Here is a 17,386-nt window from a genome sequence, read left to right as displayed (position 1 = left end):
TAACTTAGAAGTTGCAAAAGGATTGCAATTGTCATTATGACTACCTAGCTAAATCAAATGACGGGATAAAGGTCACCTAACCGAAATTTGATTTACCGTTGGATTCTAATATTTAATAAAACAAATTAAAAGGGTATTGTTTATTAAATCCAAATCGATACTTAAAAGAACTTTGTTGAATTTTGTAGATGGCCGCTAATAACAACAACAACATGAACAACGCACCACTTAACTTTAACAACCTATCGTTACGGTCTCTCCTCGAGAAAGACAAACTCAACCATACAAATTTTATGGATTGGTTCCGCAATCTTCGGATTGTCCTCAAACAAGAGGATAAAATGTATGTGCTTGAGGACCCCATTCCCGACCAACCGGATGAGAGTGATGTGGAGGCAATGGCCTCTTACGATAAGTATTGCCACGACTCCCTTCAAGTCTCATGCTTAATGCTTGGGACTATGATACCCGAACTCCAAAAGGATTTCGAGCATCATAGCGCTTACGACATGATAACACAATTGAAGGAGATGTTTCTCCAACAAGCACGTGTTGAGCGTTTCGAAACGGTTCGGGCGCTTCATGCTTGTCGTATGGACGAATCCCAATCGGTTTCATCTTATGTACTTAAGATGAAAAGCCTTATCGATCGTGCTAACCGTCTCAACCTTAACATATCTAATGAGTTAGCCACCGATCTTATCCTTAACTCCCTATCAAAGAGGTTTGATCAATTTGTAATTAATTACAACATGAATGGGATGGATAAGAGCATAGGTGAGCTTCATGGTATGCTTAGGACGGCGGAAACAAGCATGGGTAAAAGAGCTTTACCCGTGTTAGCAATCGATCAAGGTGGGTCTAAAGGTAACACCTCTAAGCCAAAGGTGGCTAAGAGAAAAGGACCCGTCCATCAAGGCAAAGGGAAGGGGAAGATGGTTACCCCAACCATCAACAAGGCCAAGAAGCAAAAGGTAGCCGAGAAGGCAAACCCCAAGGAAGACCCATGTTTCGGTTGCGGTGAGATGGGTCATTGGAAACGAAACTGTCCGGTCTATCTTAAAGAGTTGAAGGACAAGAGGGATGCAGGGCAAACCTCAGGTAATATATATATGGTATATATAGAGCTTAGTATTACTTCTTCTAATACATGGGTATTAGACACGGGATGTGGAACTCATATTTGCAATTCTTTGCAGGGGTTCAAAAGAAGTGATCATAAAGCGGGAACATCAAGTCTCTATATGGGCAATGGTGCAAAGGTGCATGTTAAAGCTCAAGGAGAATTTGTTTTGAAGCTTCCAAGTGGATTGGAGCTTATTTTAGAAAATGTTTTGTATGCACCGGATTTATGTCGAAACATTATTTCTATTTCTCGCTTAAGACAATGTGGTTTCAATGTTAATTTTATTGATAATGATATCCATTTTTCTAAAGATGATATATTCTATTTCAAGGCTACGCCTTCAAATGGAATTTATGAATTGGTTCATGATGATGCATCATCTAATAGCTCAATATACCATACTAGCACCAAGAAACTCAAAAGGGATTTGAGTGATTCCTATTTATGGCATTGTCGCCTTGGACATATAAACAAGAACCGAATGCATACACTTCAAAGGAATGGACTTTTGAAATCAAATGAAATGGATTCGTTTGATGTATGTGAATCTTGTTTACAAGGCAAGATGACTAAAGCACCTTTCAAAGGCACTCATGAAAGGGCTAAAGATTTATTGGGTTTAATACATTCGGATGTATGTGGACCCTTTAAACCCATAACTAGGAATGGTGAAAGATACTTTGTTACTTTCATTGATGACTTTAGTCGTTTCGGATATGTCTATTTACTAAGACACAAGGACGAAACGTTTAAAGCATTCAAAGAATATCAAAACGAAGTACAAAATCAACTCAATAGGACAATCAAGGTACTTCGTACCGATAGAGGAGGTGAATACCTAAGCGATGCCTTCCAAGATCATCTTAGGAGTTGTGGGATCATCTCACAACTTACTCCACCCGGAACACCCCAACTTAATGGAGTATCCGAAAGGAGGAACCGAACCCTAATGGATATGGTTCGATCTATGATGGCTAGAAGCTCGTTACCTCTATCATTTTGGGGTTATTGTCTAAGCTCCGCGGCTCGTATTTTAAATATGGCCCCAACCAAGAAAGTGGAACGAACTCCTCATGAGATGTGGTTTGGAAAACCTCCTTCTCTTTCATACTTGAAAGTATGGGGATGTGAAGCTTATCCTAAGCGTTATGTAGCAAATAAGCTACATGCTCGATCCACAAAGTGTATCTTCATAGGATATCCCAAAGATGACATGGGATATTACTTCTATGATCCATCCGAGCAAACGGTATTTGTAGCTCGGAAAGCGGAATTCCTTGAAACCAAGTTCCTTATGGAAGGTGATGGTGAAAGAAAAATAGATCTTGTAGAGGTACAAGATCAAGCCGATGATACACAATTGGTTGACACTAGCACTCAACATGAGGATGCTGAAAATGATCAAGTGGATGATCAAGGTACACAAGACGTTCGAAGATCTAGTAGGATTAGTAATCCTCCCGAGAGATATGGGTTTCTCGTGGATGGTTGCTATACGGTTGATTTGGATGAACCGACAAACTACAAAGATGCTTTATCAAGGATAGATAAAGATAAATGGCAGGAAGCCATGAACGCCGAGATGCAATCCATGTATGAAAACCAAGTTTGGGAACTTGTTGAGCAACCTCCTAGCTCTAAGCTAGTTGATTGCAAGTGGATTTTCAAGATGAAAACCGACATACATGGAAACTTGGATACATACAAAGCTAGACTTGTAGCAAAGGGTTTCACTCAAACTCAAGGGGTTGACTATGATGAGACCTTCTCGCCTGTGGCAATGCTAAAGTCTATTAGGATATTATTTGCCATCGCTGCTCATTATGATTACGAAATTTGGCAAATGGATGTCAAAACCGCTTTCCTAAATGGATATCTTGAGGAAGATGTCTATATGGCACAGCCCGAAGGTTTTGTCGATCCGAAAAATCCTAAAAAAGTATGCAAGTTAAAGAAATCAATCTATGGGTTGAAACAAGCATCGAGAATGTGGAATCATCGTTTTAATGAAGAGGCAAAGAAATTTGGCTTTATTAAAAATGGTGATGAAGCTTGTGTATACAAGAAGGCTAGTGGGAGCTCCATAATGTTCCTTGTGCTATATGTGGATGACGTATTATTATTTGGGAATGATATAACCACAATGCAAGAGGTCAAAACTTGGTTAAAAAGTTGCTTCTCCATTAAGGATCTTGGAGAAGCACAGTATATATTGGGGATTGGAATCTATAGGAATAGATCCAAGAGATTGATAGGCTTAAGTCAAAGTACATACATTGATAAGGTCTTGAAAAGGTTCAAGATGGAAAACTCTAAGAAAGGTTTGGTACCTATTCAAAGAGGAACCGTTCTCAGTTCATCTCAGTGTCCTACCACGAAAGATGAACAAGAGAGAATGAAGAAAGTCCCATACGCATCTGCTATTGGGTCTATCATGTATGCAATGATATGTACTAGACCGGATGTGTCATGCGCTCTAAGCTTGACAAGTAGATACCAGAATAACCCAGGAAATAGTCATTGGACTGCGGTTAAATGTATATTGAAATACCTTAGAAGGACTAAGGATATGTTTCTAATATATGGGTCTGGTGAGGAGGAACTCGTTGTAAAAGGTTACGTGGACGCGAGTTTCCAAACTGATCGAGATGACTCTCGGTCACAATCCGGTTATGTATTCATGTTAAATGGTGGTGCGGTCTCTTGGAAGAGTGCGAAACAGGAAGTTGTTGCGTTATCCACTACAGAGTCGGAGTACATTGCCGCCTCATTGGCAGCTCAGGAAGCTGCATGGATGAAGAAATTCATCGACGACTTAGGAGTGGTCCCTTCCATTCAGGACCCTCTTGAGATCTTTTGTGACAACGAGGGTGCGATTGCTCAAATCAAGGAACCTCGTGCTCATCAAAAGACTCGTCACATTGAGCGGAGATTCAACTACATTAGGGATGAGGTTGAAAAGGGAAAGATATGTATTCACAAAGTTCACACAGATCAAAATGTTGCGGATCCACTCACGAAGCTTTTACATGGGCCAAAACATGAGGGACATGTTTGTGCATTAGGGCTTCGACATTCTAGTGATTGGAATTGATCTACTTTATGTATTGTAACGGAACGAATTAGTTCAAACTCATTAATATAATTATGGTATTAATTTAAATTATGAGTCATGTTCCAATTTAGCATATTTTATCCATGAATAAATTATTATTCTAAATTCCGTAGTTGATCACATTTGTGGGAACAAGTGTGAGGTCTAGACTATTATGAACTTGGATTGGTTAACATTCAAATGGTGAATGTAGGGCAAGGTTGCAACCAAGGTTCATAGATATTTGTGGGACACAAATATTGGAAGACCCGCTCTCAAGATTACTATATGGAACCTTTGTGGTTGATCACATGTAATCTTGAGTAAAGGAGAATATCATTATATCCTCTGACCTGAGACACATATTGGGTTCAGATATTCACCGAATATTGTGCCTTGATTCTTTCCTTCGCTATTCTGAAACATGGTAGTACATAAGGGAGGTTTCAGGTATGGTACGAAGTGTAATGTCTAGGACGTATGTAGTCAAGATGGAATTTGTCCCTCTTATTCGTTGAGAGTCAGATGTCTAAGGCCTGACAAAGTTAAATCTATAAGAGAGTGATCATTCTATGTCTCTTGGATTTAACATGACATCTAGGGCAAAAGGATATATTGAAAGATTCACCTAAATCATATTCGAAATGGAAACTCGAAAGGGATGATGTTATTGAATGGCACTAAGTCATAACATGTTGGGGGTGATGGACGGTCGTTAGGTGGTATCTGTCACTTGCATTAATTCCTTATGTTTCTCGTGCAAGTGGGAGATTGAAGGATTTTCTTGTGCCCGAGAGACATAATAAATTAATGTGGCTTACATGTTGTGATCCAAGTCGGGTCATACCCAATAACAAGCTATCAACACTTTATGTATTTGTTTTGACAATCGGATCATTAAAGCAAATACACGACACTTGAATTTTAGAAATTGGTTTTCTAAAATAAATGCTAGATATAATTATTTGGATAATTATAAGTTACTACATGTTGTATATTATTTATATAGGTTATAAATAATATAAAGTGTATGTAACATATGTGTGTTGCATTTTATTTTATAAAAGGCTTATAAAATAAAATACTTACAACTAAATGCATGTATGTTTTATAAATATGTAATAAAATATAAAATAAATGGAAGGGGTGGGGGGCCATTTTTTTGAAGGCTCCTAGGTGCCAACCACCCTTCCTTGATTACTCCATATAATTATGACTAATACACATGCATTGGTGCAACTTTTAACACACTCTTTGACTCTAGCATTTAAGTGTCTAAAATCCTAACCAAGTCTTGGGTGTTGATTATTGCTTGTGGGTATCAAAGATTTGAGGCTTCAAGTTAGAAGTTTTCTTCATCTACATCATCTTCTTCATCCTAGTTCTTCACCTCCATTTTGGAGTAGGTATAAACATCTAACTAGCTCTATTTACATTTAAGTGTATTTTCAAGACTAGATCTTTAATGGATTTCAAATTTAAAAGGGTTAAACTTTACATGCATAAACTTGAAATTGCTTCCGCTTTATATATACATATACACACGAATTTATATGTAACAAAATGGGTTTGTGACTTTGTTTATGTATTGAAATCCATCAGTAAGATGGCTACACCTATCAACGTAAAATGTTAACTTTGCATCACTTGTATTTCTTTAGATTATCGGATCTATTTATTTTATTTTATAGTTTTTCACCAACTAATGATAGATTTATCATTAATATATTTAATTTATATATCCACTGTTAATTAATATGCATTATTTATTATTTATTTATTTGCACTGTACAAATTTCTAACGCATCTTTTAAAAAATAATACGAGCAGGGGCGAAAATTAATGGGGACAGAGGGGGGCAGCCGCCCCCAGCGAATTTGCAATTTTCAGTGTAAAAATTTTGAATAGTGAAATTGTTTTTGCCCCAAAGTCTTCATATTTTGTCCCAAAACCTCTATATTTTACCCTAAAACCATTAAATTTTGCTCAAAAATATCGAAAACTTTCCCTAAAACCTCCAAATTTTGTCCAAAAATCTTCAAATTTTTTCCCAAAACTTTCATTTTTGCCCAAAAAAATTGCTACCCTTTTAAAAAAAAATTCGCCCCCAGTGAAAAAAATTTCTGCTTCCGCCACTGAATACGAGTAGTAAAAAAACTAAAAATATACTCCGTATGAAACTTCTCAAACGATTCCATGCATCTAAACTAAAATGGGCTAAATAATCCCCTACACGGCTATGTTGGGCCCATTAACCATATAATCCACAATCAAATAATCACCTGGCTTCACTTCACCCTTATGTTGCTGCTTTGACTTTTGTAGTCAACACAATCCCCAACCCTTTTCCCCTCATTTGCTGAAAAAATCAATGTGGAGTAGTTGGCTCCTGTTTTGAGCCCTAAATCGGCACAAATACAGTTTTCATCTTCAAGGTTAGATTCCTTTTTAACTACTCTTTCTAACCTCAACGTTTATTTAGTTTATCATTTAACTTTTTTCACTCATTTTGCAGTGTGAATCATGTGGATTTAACTGTAATAATTTGCTAAGATGAAATCAAATTTAACCTTTTTGGTCCCTTTATTTCTAATTTTATACGTAGCTCGCTGTCTCGATTCGGATCCTGAGGTATTATTTCATTATATTTATGTTAATTATTTTGCTTTGTTTCATATGAATTAGTAAAAGTAAATTATATAATTTTTTTAAGTCAGGACAAAATTTACTTAGGAAATAAAAGGTCTATATTTTATTGAATTGAAGTAAATGTTACTACGTAATTGATAATAATAATTGATTTAGGTGAAGAAGAATATAGTTGATGGTTTAGGATTAGAAGCAAAAACAACATTAAACCCTAAAATAACATCAATTGATAAATCAAGCACGACAAGCTCATCTTTAGAAACTAAGCGAGCCGAGCGCGTTGAGAAGGCAAAAGATTCAAATGATAATGTACCGAAGGAACTGAATGGGGTTGTGGATAACAGTAAGAGTGTTCCGGTTAAGCCAGTAACTGATAAAGAAACGGATAATGTGCATACGGGTTTAAAAGATAAGGTGTCGGTGGATGATGTTGTGAAGAAAGGTACAGACGATAAAGGGTCGGGATTGAAGAATGTACCGAAAGAAGATAGTTTGTCGTTAGGAAGAAAGGGAAGTTTTAGAGGTGAATTATGTGATTCGTCTTTTCAATGCACGATTGGTGTTGGTGGTAGTCATGAAATGATTGCCTGTCTAAACGTTCCAGGAGATGGTATGTATAGTTATAGTATATATATTCATATGATTAAATTGGAGCATGACATTATAATAGTATTCAGACAAAACAATACTGACTGTTATGTTTTTATCTTTCAGAGTCTACGGAAGTTTCCTTATTAATCCAGAATAAGGGAAAGGGCGTATTGGTTGTGGATATCAGCGCACCTGATTTTGTTCGCCTAGATAAAAACAAAATTCAAATTCAAGAAAACGAAGACCATAAGGTACTAGTAGTCTGTAAAAGCTAAAATACTAAAAGTTGTAGTAAAAATTATTTGACGTATTATTCTTTACATGCAGGTTATGGTTTCAATAGGGGATGGTAAAACCGAAAAGTTAATAACTTTAAAAACGAACGAAGGCAGTTGTAGTCTTGACTTTATCGATTTTCTTACGCATAACCCCATGAAAAAGTCAAACCGTACACCACAGTTGACTTACACCAATCTTTTCAGGCGAACTCCATTTCTCGGACTCATATCTTTAGCTTTTGTACTAGTATTAGTATCAGTCCTTGTATGTGTGACCTATCAAAGAAGACGTTTTTTGAATAATGGTGCGAAATACCAAAAGTTGGATGCTGAGCTCCCGGTTTCAGGTGGGCCCAAGATAGATTTTAACGAAAAAGATGGTTGGGATGACAACTGGGGTGATGATTGGGATGATGTTGAAGCACCGAGTACGCCTTCGATGCCACTTACTCCGAGCATTTCTTCTGCAGGTGTTTCTTCACGACGAGTTAACAAAGATGCTTGGAAAGATTAGATTTATTATCAAATTTTGCTTCTTCTTTTTTTTCTTTCTTTTTTGCTTCGAGTAATCAATATGTATTTTTCGTGTACTAAATTTTCCATGACAAAAGTGAGATTTGTATGTCAAAAAAGTAGACTTTCTTGTTATCTAATCTAACTGTCAACTTTGGATTGTTTGATTCAGTTATACATATAGCAGTGAATATTTTCTATGAATCTTGATATTGGAGTCAAGTTACCTAGCATAATCGTGGATCTTGGTCTCTTGGATCATTTGATTTTGCAATGACTTATGTGATAATGTGTTGCTTTTGTTTTGCTTATTTATTATCACCAAGTTAAACCTTTATGAAATAAGACTTTAACCTGTCATGAATACATTCATAGATCTAGTGTATCAAGACATCAGGTTCCTATATACTAGAGTAACTTGTTACTTGTGTGCTTACTTTCCATTTATATATTTGTTTCTATACCCTTCTTAATTCAGTAAATAAAATTGTTATTCTTTTGTCACTTAATATGTCATTTAATCTAAAAAATGGTCTACAATAGAAACACAGCCCCTCTTCAAACACAGGCATATGAAAATAACACTTGATACAAAATAAAAGTAAACAACTTAGACTATATGCATCGCAGCGTCATTTCCCCCCGTCAAATGAGGTAGAATGGGCTTTGATGCCCCTGATGCCATTAACGGGGCGTCAAAGTTTCACGCAAAGGGGCGTCAATTGGATTATTAACAGAAGGGTAACGAAATTAACCAACCAATCACGGTTATTATTTTTATTTTTTCCCACCTAATTTCCAATCATATTTTACCTCATCACCCTACAAATATTTGACACACACAAAAATGACATTTTGAGTTAACGAGGGTCAAATAAAGTCACAGTCAAAAACCCTTTTTTTTTCACCAAAAAGTGCATCATTTGACTCTAATGTCACAAGCACGGCTAGGAAGAGTCTTGGTGCCTACAATTTTTACATGTTACCTGATCAAGGTTTTATAGCAAAATTCACCTTCAATATTGGCTGAAGTTTTAAATCACCATTTAAGCAAATGTTATAGATAATTACTATACTAATTAAGCATAAACATGTTTTGGTATTGATAACCTACAAGAACACAGCAATACTTTGTAATGAAAACTTGTTTAGTTACTTGAATCCACAGCCTGATATCAAATTCCACAAATACTTTGATTATTATTATTGTACACAACATAAAAACAACAAAATGTGTTACAATAACCTTACATTTGTATTATTATTACACACAACATAACAAATTCCTATTTCCTATGATAAGGACTCTCTCTTCCATTTGTAGAGCAAAAAAAGTAGGCACATAACATCAAGAAATTCTTTGAGGTACCCTCAAATTATGAGCATCTCTTGTGTTGATATGTCCTGCTATATAATTTCAAAAAAACAAAACCGAAAAAACAACATAAATAATTAAAGTTATTACATTTAGTTAACGGACAAGTAACTGCCCATTACAGACGATTCAGAACCATCAACAACTTTAATCGATGACTCCTTTTATACTCACGCCCTCTTATTCTTCTTTCGACCTTTAGCATTTTTCTCTAATATTCTGATCCTATTACTGAGAACTGACGTTTTTGATACTCGTTGATTCGTTGTTGTGGGTGTTGGTGCTTCTAATTGTCGTTGTTGCATTGCTTTTGCAGCAGCGTACTTTTTCATTCCTTCGAAAAAGGAAAACGCTGGTTTTGATTCACCAGCGGGAGATGGTGGTGGAGGTACGATTATGGGTATATTTAAAAGCTTCTTCACACCGGGTCTTTTAATTACTGAATCAACGTAGCAACAAAACTAGATGTTAACTAAAGAAACAAACATCACACCAAGAAGGGAAGATGTATGTGTATGTACTTAGCGAGCCAATTGAAATTGACCACAAATTTTGTTATACATAGAAATAAGTATGACATGAATTAATTAACATCAACATTCCAGTGGTGATTCCAGAATTAAAACTCAAAGGGGTCCCAAATTTTGTTCCCAGTACTAATTATATATTTGAAAGCTACCCCTACCCGAAAAGAAAAAAAAACTATAAATTCTAAAAATATATGAGGTCCTATACTTAAAAACTAGTAGTGTCCTATACAGTTTGAAGAGTGGTTGTTTACCTAAAAAAAAAAATTTAAAAATTCTAAAAAATGTATGGGGTCCTATAATTAAATTTAATGGTGCCCCATACAATTTAAAGAGTAATTTGTAATGTAAATTTTCAAACTGGTGTCTCGTGACCCCACGGTCTTATAGGTAGATACGCCCCTGGCAGTTTCTAAGTTTGAGTGAGACTTACTTAGTCCATATACAAGGGAGAATAGGTTAGATGTAATCCAATAACAGAAGAGAGCCTGCACAAATGTGAAAAATGATCTTTGTTACAATTTTCATGTATTATAGTAATCAAAATCAAATATGGTGTTTGGTGGTTTAGTAATCGAAAGTTGTGATTTGTGAAAAATACCTTTGGAAAACTTGCAGTTAGGGGAACCGTAAGAGCGGCAAAAGCTCTCGAGACGTTTTTCATAGTGCTAGCAGCAGGATTGCCTTCCAAGCCTTCTTGCATGTTAAACTGGAGAGGGCAACATATATATAATTTTTTTTTAATAGAGCAATTTATAAGTTTTTTATGTAATTGGATAAATTGCAGATGACGTTCAGCCTGTTTGACGCTTTTGACCATGATCTCATCCTATATTGAAGGACGTTTATGATACACACAATAAAGCAAAATAGAAGTGTATAGATACAGAGTTTAAAGAAAGAGACTAGATGTTACCTCTACAGTTATCCAGAACGAAAATGCAGTCAAACAAGGAAGAAAATAGAATGGATCAGCGGTCGTAAGATCGAGGAACCACGAAACCCCTCCAGTTTTAAAAGATGGAACCTTTTCCACCATGTTCTGAATCTGAAAATGAACCACAAAATATTGGTACTTCTATTCAAATGATGTACAATTGAATATAATGTGAAACACGAGTCATCATAGATATAACATTTTTAACTTACAGCAAGAAAAAAACTGACAAAAACGGGGCCTTGGAAGAGGAGTCCCTTCAAAGGTGTAAATGTACTAACACCGTGCCTGCAGATATAATATATGTTCAAAGGAATTAATATTAAAATCATTAAAAATATACACATAGTCATGTAAAAGCAGCTAATTACTTTTTGAAATAAGGAATATCAAGAAAAGCTTACTCCTTGAATACCGCTTTCATTTTATCCTGACCGTCGGCAACAGCTGACGGACTCATGCCCTGAAGAGGATTTTAAAAGAATAGCAGAAATAAGTAAACATTTTAACGAAAATCAATTAGAGATATATTAAACATACATTCGAAGCACATGGAAAAAGTGGATGTCTGTACCTTATCTTGCATCTCCTGCTTAATCTCCTCAAGCTGTGGCCTCAAAATCTGTTCAAAATTACTAGATATTATAATAATTACAAATTAATCTGGATATAGGATATAATACAAATATTGCATTGTCACTGCCAAATGTGCAAAAAATGAACATGTTATGCGAAAATCCGATTACTAAATGGAAGCTAGACAATGCAGAACTCACGGTTAGCTTTGTGGTAGCCTTCAGCTGATTAATCATGATCGGGATTGAACAGGTTCTAATAATAAGGGTTGTTATTACTATGCTTGCCCACCTGACAGAAATTAAAAGAAAATATAATTCTTTCACTATATATCTAGAAAGAAAAGTACAAAAAGTCAAATAATCAGTTTGATTATTAAGTTACAATAGCATTAACAAAGTTAGTAACTTTATATGAAGTATCATTCAGCGATAACTTGACAAAGTTATGTATAGCACATAACATGACAATAGCATATACAAAGTTATGTATAGCACATAACTTGACAAGAATTAAACATGATATTTTATTAAGTTACAATAGCATTAACAAAGTTAGTAACCTGATGTGAAGTTTCATTCAGCCAAAAGTCAAATTTCACAATAATAAGTAATGTAGACTATATGTCTATATGGATGCTACGATAAACATAAACAATCTACACTATACCGCGTGGATATCAATTTCAATTGTTTAGGAATTAGGATTTAGTGAAAGCACCCTGTTTACTTAATAACTTAGGGGATCAAATAATCATTTTTATAGTAGCAGTAACACAGCTATATCTGATAACCATGTTATTTAGCTGCCATTTTAAGTTTTAGTTAATTTTATGATATTACAGCTTCGAAAAGTTACATTGCAGCTGATTATGTCATATAATTCCTTTGAAAACGATATACTCTGTCCCAAACAACTGAAAAATTATAGTTTTCAATAATATTAAACAGAAGTACAATAGCAATATCCTCAACATAATAATAAAAATGTAAGCTTTACGATTACAGCTTACCAGTTAAGCCCGGTAAAGCTATGAATCCCATCAATGGCATACTGTAAAGCTGCAACCGGCGGCCACGAATCCGCAACAGCAATAGCAACTTCACTAATAGCAGGAGCTTGATTCGACATTACTTCAATCGTTTTTTCAGTCAAATCATCAGCTAAATCAGTCAAATATTCAATCTTATCCACTCCATCTCCAATTGTAGTAGATGATATATTTCTAGCTAACAATAATCCACCCGTTCTCATCGGTAACTGATATCGATATCGAGACCACGAACTCACACCGTTAACGCTACCCCCAAACCCTAACCCTGACGATGTATAACTTTTATTTCCATAACCACCATAAGATCTACTTTGCATGAATCTGTTCAGTTTCACATCAGGATACTGATTATTTTGATTTTCATCATCGTGATTAAGATGTGAGATTGAAGGTGTGATTAATCGATGTTGTTGTTGCGTGAATTGTTTCAGTTTTGTAGTGAGACTACGTCTGTATGCCATTGATTGATTCAATCAATTAATTAATTTCCCCTGGGTGAGATACAATCAGATTAAATAAACATGATATGTATATACGATGTATATGTATAAGCATCTATGTTATGAATTTGATTGAAATGAAATTGAAATAGAATTAAAGAAATGAACTTACAGTGAGAGCCTGAGAGGGTTTATCAGTTAGGGTTTATAATTGGAAAGGTTCAACCGTGTATCTGGTATTTTGTACGTCTGAAAAGTCTGTTTGAAATATGTTTAATTACAAACAAGTCCTTCAAGTTTAGTCATCCATCAAAATCAGTCTGTAATGTACTTAAATTAAGAATCAAGATAATTGAAGAAGCATAGCATTATGAGGAACACATCCATGAACCATGCATAAAACATTAGGTCAAACGGGTCAATAAATGGAAGTTATATACACAATTTATGCGTTCACAAGACAATACACTCGATACATTTTTGGTCATAGTATGTTTACATTTAGGGAGACTCAAAACCATATAAAATGTATACATTCAGTCGAGTTTCGACATGTTTAACCCATTCGACCCATTTCACCACATCTAATTATATACATTTAATTGGACTTATTTGACCTGTTAGAGATAAAACATAATCCAGATCAAGCCATTTATATCTGTATTATAAACGGGTCAATTTTCTACCTCAAATCTAAACCCGACCCGAACCTATTATCCAACAACCATTTAACCCGAACCTATGCTAAATAGGGTCAGCTTGCATGTAAAGTTTTCTTTTCTTTTTTTTCTTTACAAAAACCCAACTAGTCCGACCCAAATAACCCCTATTAGGGTCAGGTTAACCGGATTACCAACCTTGTCCCAGATGAAGTTTCATAGTGTATGCTAATCGCATACATAGCAGCTCAACCAACAAACAAAAGAATCTAACTTACTGCATTTTCTCATCGTACAACTATCTAAAACTATAACCATTAATCAAAAGAATCCAAAAAATAAAAGTCTCAATCTCCATTAAAACATTTGCTAAAGAATAGATAAACATAATTGGTGATGTTGATTTCTTGATCTTGTTCTGAAATTGTCTTCTAACTGAGAGGTGATGAACAAGTTATGGATTGATCCAAGGCTGCACCAACTTCTGCATGCTCTGTTTTTTTAAACTCTGAATACATGATAACCACAAATTAGAAGCTTAACACAACAATCCTACAAATTTAAAAGTTAACAAAAATATTTGCAAGTAGAAATATTTTTGATCAAAAAGAAACAGAACAGTAATTATAATAATAATAATAATAATAATGAGCAATTCATAGGTTAAATTCAGTAGCTTACTTTTTAAAATTGTAGAGTTAATCAAGTTGGAAGTAATCAAATAAAGATAGAAAGCCTGCACAAATGTTAAAAAAAAGCTAGCTATAATAATAATTAGAATAAAACACGTACGAAAAAAAATCAAAAATCAAGAAACTGAAAATATTTATAATGTTTATGGAACTCGGATTTTGTGATATGTACCTTTGGTAAAAATGGTACAAGGAGGAGTGAAACGAGACAAGGACTAATTTTATTTATTATCTTTTCGCGATCATGAAAGCCACTAGTCTTTGTTAAGGCGTCAACTCTAATATACTACAGTACAAATCATTAGGAGTATGTATCAGTGAATGTATTTTATTTCTGATACAGTGAGGTTTAAGATACACAAAGTTATGCAAAATAGCATTATGTAATTAGATTAAAAGTTAACTTAGAGTAAAATCGTACCAATGCAAGACAAAGCCAACAAGGAAAATAGAAAAGATCAGGAGTCGTAAGATCCACGAACCAAAAAGCACCACCAGTTTTAAAAGATGGAACCTTTTGCACCATGTCCGCAATCTAAGCGCAAAAGAAAAATAATACTCCGTAACAAATAAAATAAAAAACAGAAATTGCAATTCACCATATGCTGATGTAAAGTTAAATATAAACGGTTTGAAGACATCACTAAGGTAGCCCAGTGGTTGTGGTCCTAACATCCTTGCAATAAGTCTTAGGTTCGAATCTTCGGGTGGCCAGGGAAGGGTTGGAAACAGCCAGGGAATATTCCTGATAGGCTGCGTACACTAGAGTATGGGGTCAGATTGCTGGCCTTTTCCGAGGACCCAAACATGGAAAACCTTACAACTTTTATTAAGGATATAAAGTTTTAAACTTACAGCTAAGAGAAAGATATAATCGAGAGAGAAAGGGATGAGACATCTCCAACCTCTGCAAAGATATAAATGTTAAAAAAAATATACAAGTATATCTCATGCTCTTAGCTTAAGACATTATGAGTATGGAAAATACTTGCAACTTCTTAAAGAATTGCCCCTCTGTGATGTCCTGAATATACAATTTTTATAAGAGCAGAGAGATGAGTGAAATTCTTAAAAATTACTAGTGTATGTGCAATATGTAATAGAAATATGTTCTTAAATCTTTAAGAAATTAGTCATAAATGGACATTAAGGGCACATGAAGGTAGTAAATCTATGACCTTCAGCCTGTTTATTTGCAATATCTATATATCTAATAGCATCATAGGATAAAAGATTTAGAAGAATGGTGTGCAATTTGAAAGGAAAAGAAAAAAATAACAAGTTCAACAAAAGTTGTATAAACGGTTAGATTGATGAGGTTTTTCCTTTTCAGTTTACCAAACAAGTAATTTTACGTAGATATAACCGGGTTACCCATGTTCGTCCCGGCCCTAAAGCAATTGTATGTTAGCTTTGAATTTGCGTTAATAATGCAACTTTTGAACAGATTATATAAGTACTATATGAAAGATCAAACAATATAAGTACTATGAAAGAGTATAGTAGAACTCACAAGTTTGCTAGGCTTAAACTTTTCGACAGACGCAATAGTATACATCGAAAGAGGAAGTTTAAGAATCTGGATAATGGCACTTGCTATTATTATGCTGGCCCACCTAACATAATTTATGAGACAACAATTATCATGTTATACTCGTATAACATTTTATAAAGGGTTTTGCTAGCGTATGCTGCTCGTGACACATGTTAATGTAGATTTACCAAATCTGTAATTTTCTAAGTAAATATCATAAGAGGGGGTTTGTTAAGGTGTGACACAAGGGCACAAAATAACAAAACCCTATATATATAAGTGTACATTTTAACATAGCTCATTACCAATGAAGTCCTGTAAAGTTATGAATTACATCAAGGGCGCACTCCATAGCTGCAACGGGTAACGAACAGTCTGCCATTGCAGCAGAAACTTCATTAACAACAGAAGAAGCTTGAGAAGATATATTTCTTGCTAACAAAAATCCACTTGTTATTGTTGGCGCCTGATGATAAATTTGAGACCATTTTGGATTTTTAAAACTCGCACAATTACTTCCTGCACAATTAATCCTCAAAGTGTTGGTGTAATTAGGCAAGACACCGTACAACCGATTTTGGAGAAAATTATTGGATTTAACGTTTGAATGCTGATTTTTACGATCGTCATGGTGATTAACGTAAGATATTGAAGGTGTGAATTGTTGTTGAGCGAAAACTTTAGCCCTTGTAGTGAGACTTCTCCTAAATGCCATTGATTTTCCCTGAAATTAGATCATACAAAGTAACCCTAATTCAATTTCAATAGATTAAACAAACAATATTTACATGCACACATGTATGAAGATTACGGAAAAAAATGTTTTTTTTTTGTTAAGAGTATGTTAATCAAATATAGTTATTTCATAGTTGATAACATTCTATCAATGTTTTTGAATAACAGAATTTAATAGCCGGACTAAGTACAAACTTGAAGATACATAAGTGTTAGTTTGTTATAGGATTGATTCCAACTATTTATCCCTAACCCTAAAGGCTCTTGTTCAATACAATACCCTAACCAATAAAAATAAATGATAAACAGTAACAATTGTTAATTTTATAATAATCACATTAAGAAAAATGAGAAATAAGAGAAGAAGATCGTTACTGGTTTGTGGATATAAGTGAAAGTGATCACTCGTTGAAAGAAATTTGTGGCAATATAAGTTGTGACTTCGGAAAAAGTTCAAAATTATTATATTCTGCTTGTCTTTTGGTGCAAGAAAGTAACTTGAATTATTTGAAAACAAGAACGATATTTACTTAATTAAATATTCGTATTCATTATAATCTTAAGAATATTTATGTTAATATATACAGAGTTATGTTATCATAAACA

At 34.6% G+C, this 17,386-nt stretch overlaps 3 protein-coding genes and 1 long non-coding RNA gene across 4 annotated transcripts; 2 read left to right on the top strand and 2 right to left on the bottom strand.

Annotated features, from left to right (window-relative positions):
• Positions 1-6,544: 6,544 nt before the first annotated feature.
• On the top strand, positions 6,545-7,139 carry LOC139857305 (uncharacterized). Its single transcript, XR_011762460.1, has 3 exons — positions 6,545-6,655; positions 6,736-6,851; positions 7,026-7,139. It is a non-coding gene; the product is annotated as an uncharacterized lncRNA (long non-coding RNA).
• A 443-nt stretch (positions 7,140-7,582) lies between these two features.
• LOC139858557 (uncharacterized) lies at positions 7,583-8,455 on the top strand. The gene is made up of 2 exons (XM_071847391.1): positions 7,583-7,711; positions 7,788-8,455. The coding sequence occupies exon 2, from the start codon at positions 7,791-7,793 to the stop codon at positions 8,250-8,252; it is 462 nt and encodes a 153-aa protein (XP_071703492.1). The 5' UTR covers positions 7,583-7,711; positions 7,788-7,790; the 3' UTR covers positions 8,253-8,455.
• A 1,016-nt stretch (positions 8,456-9,471) lies between these two features.
• LOC139860466 (mitochondrial inner membrane protein OXA1-like) lies at positions 9,472-13,181 on the bottom strand. Its single transcript, XM_071849218.1, has 9 exons — positions 12,679-13,181; positions 11,867-11,957; positions 11,665-11,712; positions 11,495-11,553; positions 11,303-11,378; positions 11,070-11,201; positions 10,755-10,862; positions 10,587-10,641; positions 9,472-10,065 (listed from the first exon to the last, which is right to left on the bottom strand). The coding sequence occupies exons 1-9, from the start codon at positions 13,179-13,181 to the stop codon at positions 9,797-9,799; spliced, it is 1,341 nt and encodes a 446-aa protein (XP_071705319.1). The 3' UTR covers positions 9,472-9,796.
• A 1,069-nt stretch (positions 13,182-14,250) lies between these two features.
• LOC139860464 (mitochondrial inner membrane protein OXA1-like) lies at positions 14,251-16,760 on the bottom strand. Its single transcript, XM_071849217.1, has 9 exons — positions 16,351-16,760; positions 16,025-16,127; positions 15,500-15,535; positions 15,367-15,418; positions 15,185-15,264; positions 14,933-15,046; positions 14,684-14,797; positions 14,501-14,555; positions 14,251-14,327 (listed from the first exon to the last, which is right to left on the bottom strand). The coding sequence occupies exons 1-9, from the start codon at positions 16,758-16,760 to the stop codon at positions 14,251-14,253; spliced, it is 1,041 nt and encodes a 346-aa protein (XP_071705318.1).
• Between the last annotated feature and the right edge of the window lie 626 nt (positions 16,761-17,386).

This window comes from Rutidosis leptorrhynchoides, chromosome 7, assembly GCF_046630445.1.
Source record: "Rutidosis leptorrhynchoides isolate AG116_Rl617_1_P2 chromosome 7, CSIRO_AGI_Rlap_v1, whole genome shotgun sequence".
Taxonomy (NCBI): domain Eukaryota; kingdom Viridiplantae; phylum Streptophyta; class Magnoliopsida; order Asterales; family Asteraceae; genus Rutidosis; species Rutidosis leptorrhynchoides.
Note: the sequence above shows the minus strand (reverse complement) of the source record. Positions and strands in the feature narration are given on the sequence as shown.